General features: G+C 37.1%; 1 protein-coding gene across 1 annotated transcript in view; it reads left to right on the top strand.

Moving 5' to 3' along the window:
• Nucleotides 1-15,864, top strand: part of wdr11 (WD repeat domain 11) — a 226,446-nt gene that overhangs the window by 128,294 nt on the left and 82,288 nt on the right. Inside the window, exons 18-20 of the mRNA XM_059518127.1 lie at nucleotides 316-430; nucleotides 11,391-11,562; nucleotides 12,147-12,255. Of these exons, the coding sequence (XP_059374110.1) occupies nucleotides 316-430; nucleotides 11,391-11,562; nucleotides 12,147-12,255 (396 nt within the window). The remainder of the gene's footprint in view (nucleotides 1-315; nucleotides 431-11,390; nucleotides 11,563-12,146; nucleotides 12,256-15,864) is intronic.

Below are 15,864 nucleotides of genomic sequence, written 5' to 3'. Positions count from 1 at the left end.
ATAACAGTTATCCCTGCCGTGCAATACCACATCCACACTCCCCTCCCCTTCTCACAGCCATCCACGCCCATTTCAGTTGCATTTTTCAAAAACAGTGTGAGCTAGACTTGCGCTGAAATAGGGGGGTTTCATGACCCTTTAATGCATGTGTGTGTGCAAATTGATTTAATTCCAAAACTCAGTAAACTACTTTCTTAGACCACATCCTAATTTAAATGAAACCTAATAAAGGTCTCAGTTGGAGATATATGTCTCTGTGCATCCCACACTTGAGTTACGTTTAGCCTGTATGTTATACTCATTTACATTTTTCAGGGCTGTACCTACACACCGCGGGTGGGTGAAGAAGATTCGTTTTGCTCCTGGGAAAGGCAACCAAAAACTCTTGGTGATGTACACAGATGGAGCTGAGGTCTGGGATACCAAAGAGGTGTGTGTGTGTTTTTTTTTATTGATTGATTGATTGTGATATTCACAAAGCTGCTGAGACCAACTTTTACCCAGGAATTAGGAGAAATCTTAAAGCAGGGTTCCTCAAATCTTGCCCTGGAAGACCAATGTGCTGCAGAGTTTAGATCCAACCCTGATCAAACTGGCAAATTTTCTCAAGGAAAAAAAGTATCTAAACTAATACTGTAAAATATACCTGGGAGTCAATAATATGGAAGGTTAAAATTTGCTGATTTGTATACAAACACTTAAAATATAGTAAAAAAAGAAATAAATAATAATAAAAAAATATATATATTAAAGGGTTAGTTCACCCAAATATTAAAATTATGTCATTAATGACTCACCCTCATGTCGTTCCAAACCCGTAAGACCTCCGCTCATCTTCGGAACACAGTTTAAGATATTTTAGATTTAGTCTGAGAGCTTTCTGTCCCTCCATTGAAAATCTATGTACGGTCAGAACGAGTCAATCTTTCATTCGTTATCTGGCTCGGCTCGGTGTTCATCTTCAGTTCTCTCTTCACAGCAGTTCAGTCAGTGTACTGTTTGAGTAAGAAAGCTCTTGGACTAAATCTAAAATATCTTAATAACAAATATCATCCCAAAGTTTCTGAGTGTAGTGACATGACCAAAATAAGTGTACAGTTTCTTCAGAACTCGAACAAAAAGACCATGTAAGATCAATATCAGATTTAAATCTTTGTATACACTTCTTTACAGGGTAGAACCTGTGTATGAGCTTAAGTCAAAGTCAAAGTCACCTTTATTTATATAGCGCTTTAAACAAAATACATTGCGTCAAAGCAACTGAACAACATTCATTAGGAAAACAGTGTCAATAATGCAAAAATGATTGTTAAAGGCAGTTCATCATTGGATTCAGTTATGTCATCTCTGTTCAGTTAAATAGTGTCTGTGCATTTATTTGCAATCAAGTCAACGATATCGCTGTAGATGAAGTGTCCCCAACCAAGCAAGCTAGAGGCGACAGCGGCAAGGAACCGAAACTCCATCGGTGACAGAATGGAGAAAAAAACCTTGGGAGAAACCAGGCTCAGTTGGGGGGCCAGTTCTCCTCTGACCAGACGAAACCAGTAGTTCAATTCCAGGCTGCAGCAAAGTCAGATTGTGCAGAATAATCATCTGTTTCCTGTGGTCTTGTCCTGGTGCTCCTCCGAGACAAGGTCTTTACAGGGGATCTGTATCTGGGGCTCTAGTTGTCCTGGTCTCCGCTGTCTTTCAGGGATGTAGAGGTCCTTTCTAGGTGCTGATCCACCATCTGGTCTGGATACGTACTGGATCCGGGTGACTGCAGTGACCCTCTGATCTGGACACAAACTGGATCTGGTGGCCATGGTGACCTCGGAACAAGAGAGAAACAGACAAATATTAGCGTAGATGCCATTCTTCTAATGATGTTGCAAGTACATAGGGTGTTATGGGAAGTGTTTCCGGTTCCGGTTTACCTATTTAATGCAGCCTAAAAATCCTTTAACGGATTTGGATAATAAAAGCATATTAGTATGTTATGTGTATGCCAGGTTAAAGAGATGGGTCTTTAATCTAGATTTAAACTGCAAGAGTGTGTCTGCCTCCCGAACAATGTTAGGTAGGTTATTCCAGAGTTTAGGCGCCAAATAGGAAAAGGATCTGCTGCCCGCAGTTGATTTTGATATTCTAGGTATTATCAAATTGCCTGAGTTTTGAGAACATAGCGGACGTAGAGGATTATAATGTAAAAGGAGCTCATTCAAATACTGAGGTGCTAAACCATTCAGGGCTTTATAAGTAATAAGCAATATTTTAAAATCTATACGATGCTTAATATGGTCATACTTCCTGGTTCTAGTAAGAACTCTTGCTGCTGCATTTTGGAATAGCTGTAGTTTGTTTACTAAGCGTGCAGAACAACCACCCAATAAAGCATTACATTAATCCAACCTTGAGGTCATAAATGCATGGATTAACATTTCTGCATTTGACATTGAGAGCATAGGCCGTAATTTAGATATATTTTTGAGATGGAAAAATGCAGTTTTACAAATGCTAGAAACATGGCTTTCTAAGGAAAGATTGCGATCAAATAGCACACCTAGGTTCCTAACTGATGACGAAGAATTGACAGAGCAACCATCAAGTCTTAGACAGTGTTCTAGGTTATTACAAGCGGAGTTTTTAGGTCCTTTAATTAACAACTCTGTTTTTACAGAATTTAGCAGTAAGAAATTACTCGTCATCAAGTTTTTTATATTGACTATGCAATCCATTAGTTTTTCAAATTGGTGTGTTTCACCGGGCTGCGAAGAAATATAGAGCTGAGTATCATCAGCATAACAGTGAAAGCTAACACCATGTTTCCTGATGATATCTCTCAAGGGTAACATATAAAGCGTGAAGAGTAGCGGCCCTAGTACTGAGCCTTGAGGTACTCCATACTGCACTTGTGATCGATAGGATACATCTTCATTCACTGCTACGAACTGATGGCGGTCATATAAGTATGATTTAAACCATGCTAATGCACTTCCACTGATGCCAACAAAGTGTTCAAGTCTATGCAAAAGAATGTTGTGGTCAATTGTGTCAAACGCAGCACTAAGATCCAATAAAACTAATAGAGAGGTACACCCACGATCAGATGATAAGAGCAGATCATTTGTAACTCTAAGGAGAGCAGTCTCAGTACTATGATACGGTCTAAATCCTGACTGGAAATCCTCACATATACCATTTTTCTCTAAGAAGGAATATAATTGTGAGGATACCACCTTTTCTAGTATCTTGGACAGAAAAGGGAGATTCGAGATTGGTCTATAATTAACTAGTTCTTTGGGGTCAAGTTGTGGTTTTTTGATGAGAGGCTTAATAACAGCCTAAAACCTAACTCTCTTGAAAGTTTTGGGGACATATCCTAATGACAATGAGGAATTAATAATAGTCAGAAGAGGATCTATGACTTCTGGAAGGACCTCTTTTAGGAGCTTAGATGGTATAGGGTCTAACATACATGTTGTTGGTTTAGATGATTTAACAAGTTTATACAATTCTTCCTCTCCTATAGTAGAGAAAAAGTGGAACTGTTCCTCAGGGGGTCTATAGTGCACTGTCTGATGTGATACTGTAGCTGACGGCTGAATGGTTGCAATTTTATCTCTAATAGTATCAATTTTAGAAGTAAAGTAGTTCATAAAGTCATTACTGCTGTGGTGTTGGGAAATGTCAACATTTGTTGAGGCTTTATTTTTCGTTAATTTAGCCACTGTATTGAATAAATACCTGGGGTTATGTTTGTTTTCTTCTAAAAGAGAAGAAAAGTAATCGGATCCAGCAGTTTTTAATGCTTTTCTGTAGGATATGTTACTTTCCAGCCAAGCAATACGAAATACCTCTAGTTTTGTTTTCCTCCAGCTGCGCTCCATTTTTCGGGCTGCTCTCTTTAGGGTGCGAGTATGCTCATTATACCATGGTGTCAAACTGTTTTCCTTAACCTTCCTTAAGCGTAAAAGGAGCAACTTTATTTAAAGTGCTAGAAAAGAGAGAGTCCATAGTTTCTGTTACATCATCAAGTTGTTCTGAGGTTTTGGATATGCTAAGGAATTTGGTTACATCAGGAAGATAACTTAAAAAGCAGTCTTTTGTGTTAGAAGTGATGGTTCTTCCATACTTGTAACAAGAAGTAGAATTTACAATTTTGGCTATATGAAGTTTGCACAGAACTAAATAATGATCTGAGATATCATCACTTGGCTGAATAATTTCAACACCATCAACATCAATTCCATGTGACAGTATTAAATCTAGAGTATGATTTCGACAATGAGTAGGTCCTGAAACGTGTTGTCTAACACCAATAGAGTTCAGAATGTCTATAAATGCTGATCCCAATGCATCTTTTTCATTATCAACATGGATATTAAAATCACCAACTATTAAGACTTTATCTGCAGCCAGAACTAACTCGGATGTAAAATCACCAAACTCTTTAATAAAGTCTGTATGGTGCCCTGGTGGCCTGTATACAGTAGCCAGTACAAACATAACAGGGGATTTATCATTAACATTTGTTTCTCTGGATAATGTTATATGAAGCACCATTACTTCAAACGAGTTATACTTGAAGCCTGCCCTCTGAGAAATCCTGAAAACGTTGTTATAAATTGAAGCAACACCTCCACCTTTGCCTTTTAGACGTGGCTCATGTTTATAACAGTAATCTTGGGGGGTGGACTCATTTAAAATAATGTAATCATCAGGTTTTAGCCAGGTTTCTGTCAAACAGAGTACATCTATATTATGATCAGTGATCATATTAAAATAAATCTTTCACTTTTAAAGTCTTTCACTTTGTCTGTGAAAAAGAATTTTTTGCGGTAGAGACCAGATTTAATCACCGCGAGAGCTTTCCAATTTGCGCGCCACTGGGTGGCGTCTGTACTTCCCGGTCAGAGAGCACCTGTCCATCAAAAGCTCTCTATCCAATCAGAGTAGATCACTGTTAACCCCGCCCCCACGAGAGGTTTGTGTCAAAACACCAAAAGAAAAACTGTGAAACATAAGCGAAATCTGTGGCAATGAATTTAGAATCCACGATTAGCAAAAACGAATGAAACGAAAAACATTAACAAAGAATGAAGCATATTTGAAGAGCCTATTAAATTTGTCCAACTGAGTTCTTTTTTTTTCATTTTCACAGTGTTTTTCTTCTTTTGTAATGGCATATTTTTGATAGTTTCTGAAAAAGTTACGTTCAGTTTTAAAAAGGTTTGTTCATTATTATTGAAACAAATGTAATTCCATACACTAGGGGGTAAATTTGCTGTTATATTCCATATAACTCCATATACAAGCCAGAAACTAAGCCTTTTTTTGCATAAGCCTATCTAAAGGGTTAATGGTCCCACCTAGTGTTCAACTGTAAAAATAACAAATTTTACCTCTTCCCAAAATGGAAAACCACAAACAATCAAGAATGCATGATTATATGGTGTCATGGCTTTGCAATCAAAAAATGTAGTTATAATGGAAGTCAATGGGGCAAAAACAGCCACCAACAACAAATCAGGGAGAAAAAATTAAAATCTAATGCTGGACAAAAACTAAAAATGCATCAAAGACAATGTTGCTACTAATCTTTGACATTCCCAAGACTGTTATAAAAAGTAAAAAAAAGTAAAAAATCCAGCCACAATTACTTTTATATTGAAAATAAGTCATTTTGTGTGTTTTCTTTCCCCCAAATCAGTGAGATGATTTATGAACTTGGAAATTAAAGAGTTAAAATCTTGAATTTTTTAAAAACATTTGGTAGTTTTGATCAGGACTGAAGTTGATTAACAGATTTATGCAAAAAAAAAAAAAAGAGAAAAAAATATGAATCTGACACATTTTTACAACAGTTTAATTGAGTGGATGTTTTCATCCCGAACATAACGAAAGGTTAGTGAATTTGAACAATGCACAAGGGTTAATGACTTTTAATGGTGAGACTTTTCTGGTAATCAGGCTCTCAAAAATGATGTAAAAATGTATTTAGTTTTATCGGCCAACATATTGGTTATTGGCTTTCATATTTCAATTATTATCGGTTATCAGTATCGGCCTAAATTTTCACATCAGTGTATCCCTTATTGAGAGTCTCCACATTAACCTGTCTATCCTGTGCATTTGTCTTACATAGACGACCAGCCTTTTCGAGGGACTTGAAATAGTGAATTAGTCTCATTGTAAAGCTGCAATATTTTAGATATCACAGATTTGGAATGAACAGCTTCTCTTGCAATGGTAGAAAGGGTCATCCATTTGGCCTTTATCTGGACCTCCTCCTGTAGCAGGGTTTCATTCACCTAATGGCATTTTCCACTACATGGTACGGCTCAGCTTGACTCAGTTTGCGTTTCCACTGCAGTTTAGTACTGCTTGAGAGAGGGTGGGATTAAAGACATGTCATTGTTGCACCTCCTCTACTGGGACCTCCTGAAAAACGTTTTCATTCCACGTCGTCCCATCAAGCTCTTGCTGGATCCGCTTCTTGTTTATACACGCCCCCACATATCTACGCCAATGTGTGGGTAGGTATGTTTATGCCAAGAAAGAAGGCCCAACTTTGATTCTCACTGTAGTATTGTTGCTGCTGCCGCCGGCATGTCGTGGAGGCGCTGTTTCATTGTGAAAGCGAATCTACTCTTTTTTTGTTTCCACATGAATTCGATCGATTGAAATATTTATCCTGGTTCTCTGAAATGGATGTAAGAAGCTGTAGCCGCACTGGGTTGTACATTAAAATTAACTCAAATGATATATAGGGAATTTTAATAATTAATCAGGAATATGAATAACATATATATATCTCATATGACAGTTACATTAAAATTATTGAAGATGAAAAATAGGTCAATTGTATATATCAATAACTCATTACAAGGCACTGTAATTTACTCATGAATATGTCAATATTCCATTCTTCATATCAATTATAGTGATATCTCTTACTGTGAATTACCACAAATCAAACAGTGGTTTGTCCAGCAAACGGCCGTAAGATTAACTTATCAACTTTCAATAAAGTTATCACTTCTTATAATTCAAGGAAAAATAGTTTCTAGCCATGAAACCATTCTCCTATCCTTATGAAATTTCGATTACTGAAAAGTAACGAGCTTTGTAGCTTAAGATCGAACATTTCATTTACTCGTGATGTGAGCATTTTATACCGAAGCAATCATGAATATATATATTGTATATATATTGAACTAGTAATACATCAAACTACAAATCACACGGAGTAAATATGCGTACGACAATACAGACAGTAAACAAATACAAGACATAACGGAATCCAAATGAGGGAGAGAAAGAGAGAGGATGAGAGAGAGAATGAGAGAGAAAGGTGAGAGAATAGGCGCGATCACAGAATAATCACTCAGTATGGCAAAATCACAGACAGTAACCTTTTGAAAGACAACAAGGAATCAGATCACCTTGAAAAGGTAATAGACACACTTTAAGCAGCATTTAAATCTCCATAGAAAATCAATACTTGCATGGGGTCTCTTTGTTCGGAGAACGAGTGTGCGTGCGTGGTTCTTTGTAGCTGGGCGTGTTCTCTCGTGTCTTCCATGGCGAGGAGATTCGCGCAAGGTTTCAAAAGTTTCACCGAGCATTGCTCGGCGAGCAAAATGATTCAGAGTTCGTCTTCCTCGTGTAGGGGGAGGTGAATATGAGAATAAACTTATTAAGGAAAGAAAAGGAAACGGAAATGAAAAACGGAGATGAAAGCTCCCTTAAGGAGCCATGAGGACAGGCTGTTCTCTCAGACGCAGTGCTGAAGAAGAGAAGATTAGAAGAGAAGTGAGGAGGGGCTGTGAGTCAGTTCTTCTTATGGCTTGACTGGTTCATGCCTCTGTTTGTGCGAACAACCAATGAACGTCCGCAATCTGAAGCGGGAAAAAGGGTCCTTTGTCTCTGGGGAAACACCTACTCGCATGAGTTATAGCTTATAAGAATTCAGCAGTTATATTCTAACAAGTTGGTAATTCCAGATTAATACATTTTTACTGTAATTTCCTATGTATAAGTGGGTCCGTCAAAGCATGACGATTACGAAGATACCAAAAATAACATGTAAAGGTAGAGGAAACATAAAGTTTCATTCATATGCAGAATTACACACATTTAAAGTTTGATTAACACACGATAAAATTGCAGATACTCCAATTTGATCATGGAAAGACATCTAATGCACAAAAAGGCAATACTCAATACATTTAGAATAAATTGAGAAAAGGTACTTTTTTACAAGAATTCCAGTGAGCTGGCTTTCCTGTTCTGTTTCCCAGTAGGTCATAAAGTTTTATGATCTGGTCAGGTGTAGGGTTACAAAATCATGACTCTATTTGAGAACATTAATGAGGAGAAACATTTCCAAGTTATAAATCAGAAAATCATAACCATCGCATAACTGGTTAACTCTGTTAACCCAGCACAAACCTATCAAAATACATCTTATTAAGGACTTACATAAAGAGCGTAAATAAAAGTTTGTGTGTGTGTTTAGGAATGTGGGTGTTTTGTTTCTCCTTTGAGGCTGCTCACGTGACTATGGAATTTATCACTCCAAGAGTGTCGTAATTAATTTAAATCCAGCCAGGCTGGCGCCAGGCATTCAGCTTGCAGAGTTTGGTTTATATGCCTGAATTCAAAAGCTAAAAAGCTTTGGTTTTTAGCCAAGGAAGGTGTATTGTTTTGTTTTAGTTTCAACTAACCGTGATTCATTAGTTCAGAACCAATGAATCAATGAAATGCTCATCTGTTACAAAGCATTGGCGTCGCTAGACCATTTTTTTTTTTTTTTGTACAAAAATAAAATGTCCGAGCCTTGTTCTTAACAGCATTTGTTATAATAATAAGGTTTGCCTGTTATTCATTACCAGGTCAATAATAACTTTTTCCTTTTACAATTTTTTTTTATCAACCTAAAATCCTATTATAAATTCTACAAAAATGTACCACAGTAAATAAGCCTACAGTAAAACGTGATAAATTATTTTGGTAAAGGTGGTCATGAGTAGTTTATCCTGTTAACCCACACCTGCACATAATAATGAATAGATTCAATAAAAATAAAAGAAATGAAATGGGACAAAATTAATCTTTACAAACTATATATCATTATAAAGGTTTTAGACTCAAGCATCGATGACAGATCGCTGTTTTACAATTGAAAGCTTGAAAAGGAATGTATTTGCTGAATTTGGGTAAGCAGCCCACATCAATACATGCATAATCAAAACGCAGTACATACCAGATTTGTTGTAATAATGAGTCATAAACACATCCACAGCTGTAAATCCTGGTCCAGTTAGAAAGGTAAGCATCCACTGAGCGACATCCCAAAGAGCACTTTGAGTCTAATGAAGTAATATCGTTGTAATATGGATAGTAATTCCTTTGTTTACGTGTCATTTCTTCTTGGACACTATTGTCTGTATCCATTATGAAATAACTTAAAGCTAAAAAAAACATCTAAGAAAAATTGGTTTGCTTCATATGTGAAGTTAGCGATTATAAAAGACCAGAAGTCGTGATTTAAATAAACTAGGCCATTACTTCCCTGGTTTGGATGAATCTTTGTGATTTCTCTTTGTTTCATCAACTGCTGTTGCATCCAGAGGTCCTACGAATTTTTATGGCAGACACTAGGCGACTAAGTCGACATGTATGTGATGAAAGCATAGACTTTAAAGAAAGATGGACGATGCGTCTCCACTTCCTTCCACTATAGAAAAGTGAAGCCAATGCATCTCAGTATGGCCGCTGCCATCCTGAGTAAATTACGTAATTTAGAGCCTGAGTCTGTGCAGTAGAAATTAGTTTGTCGTGAGGTGGAGCCACAGTATCAAACTCCCGCAGACTCAATCAACCACAACAGGACGCCCCATTTTTATATCATCAAATTACTAGATAAAATCAAAGTTATCACAAAAAAAAACAATTTAACATATATCAGCATGATAACTAACTTAAATTTAAATTTGCATTTCGAAAAAAATGTGTTGTATGCTTGCTACAGCATACAACACTACAGGACACCACCTGACAGCATCCACTACTGCACCACAACCACTCCTTGAGGCACCAACAACCTTTTGAGCTATTTTACTTAAGCCATATGTCTAATTCTAAGTGTAAGTGCCACACCTCAAATTTAACATCATTCCAGGTAGGGGTGTAAGAAAATCTCGATACACATGAGTATCGCAATATTTTGTTTGGCGGTACTGTATCTAGTCTCAAAAACGAAATATCGATATAAAATAAAATAAAAAATCATACAAGATTCATGGCAGTTATTTCAATTTGAGTTTATATCCCGACCCCTAAATGGCAGTCTTCATCTCTGAACAAATCCTCAGTGACAGGAAACACTAGCATTAGGGCACACCACTAATGTTAGCTTTAATATGTTTCGCTAGTAATGGAGAATGAAAGAATTGTCCTAATTGCTGTTTCAGTGTACAAAGCTGAAGTGTGCAGTCATTTGAGCTTTTGTAGTAATGTCCACCGCGGGAATGTGGCATGGGCGCCGCCTTGGTTGAACCGCTTGCTGTGTCCCGTGTTAAGAGGCTCGTGCAGGGTGAGGCAGGCTGCAGGGTTGCCGGGTGGCTGCAGCTTTCTTTCATTTTGGGGGTGTTTTGTGCAGTTGGGGTGGTGCTCGTGTCGTGGCTTAGGTGATTCCACGTGGAACATAAATACAAACTGAAAAACCTGTGAAAATCCAAGTGGAAATGTTCAACATCTTTATTTACTTTGTTTTACAATTCTTTCATTTTCTTCAGGAATCCTGTAAGCACTTTATTTTACATTGATATTAGCAGATGCAATTCTTTTATTCAGATCAAAATATTGTTTTTACAATTGTAAACTTAAACAGTGAACCTTTAAGCACGGTCTAAAAATATATATGGTATTTTTATAAAATACATTTTATACAAATTATGCATTTAACTAAAAGATCCTGTAAGCACTTTAATTTGTCCCCCTTTACTCATAGTGCAGAAAAAGTGGTTCAATAACGTTGACTGTTACAGGGACTGATTACTGCAAATGCAGATCCCCCTGTGTTCTGGTTAAATAATTTGTATTTATTTATTTATTGCTAAGGTTTGCATACGGTGGTGTGTTCTCCTAAAAATATATCCTATTCCTAAAATAAGAAATATCCCAATATGTCGCCTTGCTTACAGTAACCCAATGTATTACAATGCATTGTGTCACAACCCCTGTATCATGATATGTATCACACAGCCCTAATTCCGGGGACACTGGAGCCTATCCCAGCATCTTGGGCCACAGGTGGAGGAAACACCCTTGAACACAAACTCCACTTAGAAAGGCCTCCTAGCTTTCTTTAAAGATTATACTGTCACATACTTCTACAGGTGCAGATGGCGAGCAGCATCAGAGTGGGGCGCAATGTGAATTATAGGATTCTGGATATTGACTGGTGTACATCAGATAAAGTGGTGCTGGCATCAGATGATGGCTGCGTGAGAGTGCTGGAGATGGCCATGAAGTCTGCCAGTTATAGAATGGATGAGCAGGACCTGACAGGTAAGTTTTTAAAAACTGTCAGGTTACAGAGTTCTAGTGTAAAAACTGTTGTGTAAACACCACTTAATAATGCAAAATTTTGTGTTCTAGGGTTTGTGTACAACAGTTATAATTAGTTTAAATTTAGAATGGAACCTTATGGTTTTGGTTAAAAAAATATAAAAATGCAGAAACAAGTGACCAGAATGCATTTAACATCCAAGCAGTGTGCACATGAAAAGGTTTAATCAGATCTAATTCTAAATATAAATGGTGATGAGTGATATATTGATGGAAAAAGAGGTTGTCCACAGTTTATGTGATCTTGTGTAGTGAGAGTGTCTCAAAGAGAAAGCCAAATAATGATTTTTTTTTTTTGCCCAGCATTTTAAATTTTGACAGATTTATCCCAAGTTTAAATTAAGTACAGTATAAGTTAATGGAAAGTCCCCATTTGGATATCTGATAAATGTGTTGAGGTCTGCATTAATTCTTGTGTTTGTATGCGCATACAGTATGCTTTGACATATTATTTTATTTTTCTCCCTATTGGTGTACAATAGACTTTTATGGTATATGTATGTATGTTCCTGTCTCTGTTTCAGATCCAGTATGGTGTCCTTATCTCCTATTGCCACGTGCTGCTTTCACACTGAAGGCCTTCCTTCTACTGCAGCCATGGTCCAATAAATTCACCATGGACATTACTCATGTGTATGTGACAGCTTCATAATTTTTTCACATCTGTATCCATTCAAAAGTCATTCACAGCACATTTTACTCCAGTCTGTTGTGATAGCTATTTCGTTGCTGGTGCTATTGACAAAATCTTACCTTTAGGCACTAAGGCTTTATTCCTAAACAAGCTAGAAAAAAGTAAAAAATCTCCATAAAAGGAAACATCAGAACACCAGTACATTTGCACAGACTTATTATGGGAACCAGTACTTTCTTTTTGGTACTCAATGATTTTGGAGATGATGGTTACATTAAAAAAAATAGGATGCAATAACTGATCACGAAAGAATGATAAAATCAAAATATATTATCCACTCTCGCTGTATATATTATTTTGATTTCTTTAAGTATAACAGTGTATTGGGTAAGATATACCCAAGATAATAATGAAATCAATTACTTAGTTTAGTAAACAGTAAATATTGTCATTGAGCTCCTTGGTTGACACCTATGGGCATGCTGATCAAGCAGACAGTAATTAAGTGTGCATAGCAGTGACAGGAATAAGCGAACTCTCTTTCCTTTTTGTGCATCCCTAGTTTTATACCCAAACATAACGGTGGCAATGGAGATTGCCAATGCCCCCATGTCAACAACATTAGCCGCTTTTCCACTGTCGGGCCAGTGCGAGCCAGGCTTAAAATGGGCCGGGAAGGGCTAATAGCCACGGGCCAGTAGCACCGAGGCCAAAAAAAGCGCGGCGTTTCCACAGTCGAGCCTGAAGCTCCGCTGCGCCTTACTAAAACCCGCCCTTTACACGCCTCTCAGGAACAACTTCATGTTATGTACAAATTCATAGTTTTGAAAAACAGTAGGAAAAGTACCCAGATGGTCTACTACTTACTCCCGGTCCTTTAATTGTGCATTGATAGACACGTTACTATCCCATGAGGACACAGGAGAGGATTTATAAATGGCAGTGAAGCGATGCAACTGAGGCTAGTAAGTCACATGATAGAAACAACATGGCAGGCATAGTACATCTGAATTTCAATCAAAGTTTTATTCATACTTATTCAAATTATATAGAATATGCTTTTTAACAGTTGCAAATTAAAGGTGCATTAAGTGATTCTTGCCAAATGATGTCGATATTTGAAAGCACCAAAACAAACACGCCTATACCCCAACAGGACCTTACCCCTATTTTGATAACTCCTCCCCACACGTACATAAACAACCCTGACAGCGACAATGGAAGAGTCTGCTGTGCCTGCCAGTCACAGCATAATCAAGTAAAAGCCAACACAGGAAAGTTGTGTGAAAATGCAAAATCAACGTAACTCACCTATCAACAAGAAACAAAGCAACCTTCCAATTCCAGGTCATCCCGCTCCTTGAGTTCTCTCCACCACTGGAAAGCTGCTCCGATATTTACACGGGTCCTACCTCTTGCCTGATCGTAACCCTGCTTTTCAATGTTTTGTTTCTTTGAAAATATTCCACTTTTTTTTTTATCTGCCATCTCCCGCTATCTGTAGTTTATCTTCTAATATCAGTCCTGTGCACTCACTAGAAACGCCCTTACTGCTAATTGGCTGTGAGAGAGTTTTGGAACTCCAACACTGGTCAAAAGCATTTTTCAAAAGTTACAAGTTCAAATTCAACAGAATGTGATTTCAGCTTATGATTTTCTGTCCTGTGTAATCTGTCATGTTTAAAAAGGATCAAAAATCATAAAATTTACCCCACTTTTTGGAGCCTGATATTTGCAGTGATTAACATGTTTCTTACATTATATGACTTGCTACAATTTGTTTAACCTTAACCTTACGCAGTGCGTAGCCTTTTTCCTTCTCTAGCATATTGGAAGATGCATCTGTGTCTATGTTCCAGGATGACAATACCAAGATTCACTATGCTCAATTTGTGAAATAGTGGTTCAGTGAGCATTAGGTATAATTTCTTGTATGAATTTGCCACCACAGAGTCCTGAGCTTAACCCTATTAAAAGTCTTTAGAATGTCAGCTTTACAGAGTGGTTTGACGCTTAACTTTTTTTCTTTTTTGAACAAGCAGTGTAAAGTTGACTCTAGCCCATCCCAAAGACTTTCAATAGGTGTAAAGTCAAGAAAATTGTATTGCCATCGTGGAATATGTACATTGGTATAGTACTGTGCAAAAGTCTTAGGCCACTAGTGTTTTCCCCAACAAAAAAAATGGTTTTAAGTCTGTTATTTCTATGTTTTGCTGTAGTGTGTCAGTAGGAAATATCATTTTACATTTCCAAACATTATTTTTGGCTTTAAATGTCTGACAGCAGCCAGTGCTCCACACAGAGATCTGATATCATCATCATCCAGTCTTCCAGGAATGCCATGAAGACACAAAACAAACAGACAAGACTAAATCCAGAAGAATTTTGCCAATGTCTCCAAAACACTTCAAGAAACCTGCAAAGCTACAGTACTGAGCAAAGTTTTAGGCACTTGTGTAAAAATGATGTAAAGTGAGGATGCTGTAAAAATACCACGCGGTGACCACACTATGCATAAAAAAAAGAACACACTTGCGCATTGTTTTTCAGGTAGCTTTGCAGGTAGGTTTCTTGAAGTGTCTTGGAGACATTGCCACAGTTCTTCTGGATTTAGTCTGTCTCAGTTTGTTCTGTGAGATTAGATCTCTGTGTGGAGCACTGGCTGCTGTCAGACTCCTTGTGCAAACAAAAATCTCACTAGATTATTACAATTTATGGCAAGAATAATGTTTGGAAATGTAAACTGATTTTTACTACTGACACACTATAGCAAAATATAGAAATAACTGACTTAAAATCATTTTTTGTTGGTGAAAATACTAGTGGCCTAAAACTTTTGCACAGTACTGTACATCTTCCAACATGGTTAGAAATTAAAATCTACGCACTGCAATATATGTTGAAGTGTGCCCCCTAAAAGCACAAGCACCCTAATCCCCCAGTTTACTATGATCTAGAACCACCACTCATTGTCAGTATTCACATTTATCCTTACTATGTTAAATGTTACCTGCAATAGCATAATAGCATATTGATTGAACTAGTATTATTCTGCTGTTCCCTGTAACACATTGCTTCAAATGTTTACTTTTTTTTTTTTTCAGTTTCAGTTTTTTTCAGTAAATATGTATTTATCATTAATTAATATCTGCCAAATGGCATTTCCTACAGGGTTCTCATGATTGTTGAAAATCTGGAAATATTATACCTTATGATATTTCGTCTACTAAATGTTGTAAATATTGCTCCTTTTGATTACTTGTGCAGAGTAAAACTTGCTCGCAAGCCAGTTATTTCATAAGTGGTTAGAGTTCGTTTCATCACATCTGTTTTCAGTGTTGGGGAAAGTTACTTTTAAAAGCAATACATTACAAGATTGCGTTACTCCCTAAAAAAGTAACTAATTACGTTACTTAGCTACTTTTTATGGAAGGTAATGCGTTATGTTACTTTTGCATTACTTTTTAGATATTACTTTTTCTATTTATAGCAAATGTAAAAGCCCTTTCACACCAAAAAGTTTAATGAATGAAGGTTGAAGGAAAAGTAAATTCACGTCTGTACAGTAGAACACAGGAGAGGAAGGTTCAACACTCTTCAGCAATAAT

This window comes from Carassius carassius, chromosome 30, assembly GCF_963082965.1.
Source record: "Carassius carassius chromosome 30, fCarCar2.1, whole genome shotgun sequence".
NCBI classification, from domain to species: Eukaryota; Metazoa; Chordata; class Actinopteri; order Cypriniformes; family Cyprinidae; genus Carassius; species Carassius carassius.
This window is presented reverse-complemented; position numbering and strand designations above follow the sequence as displayed.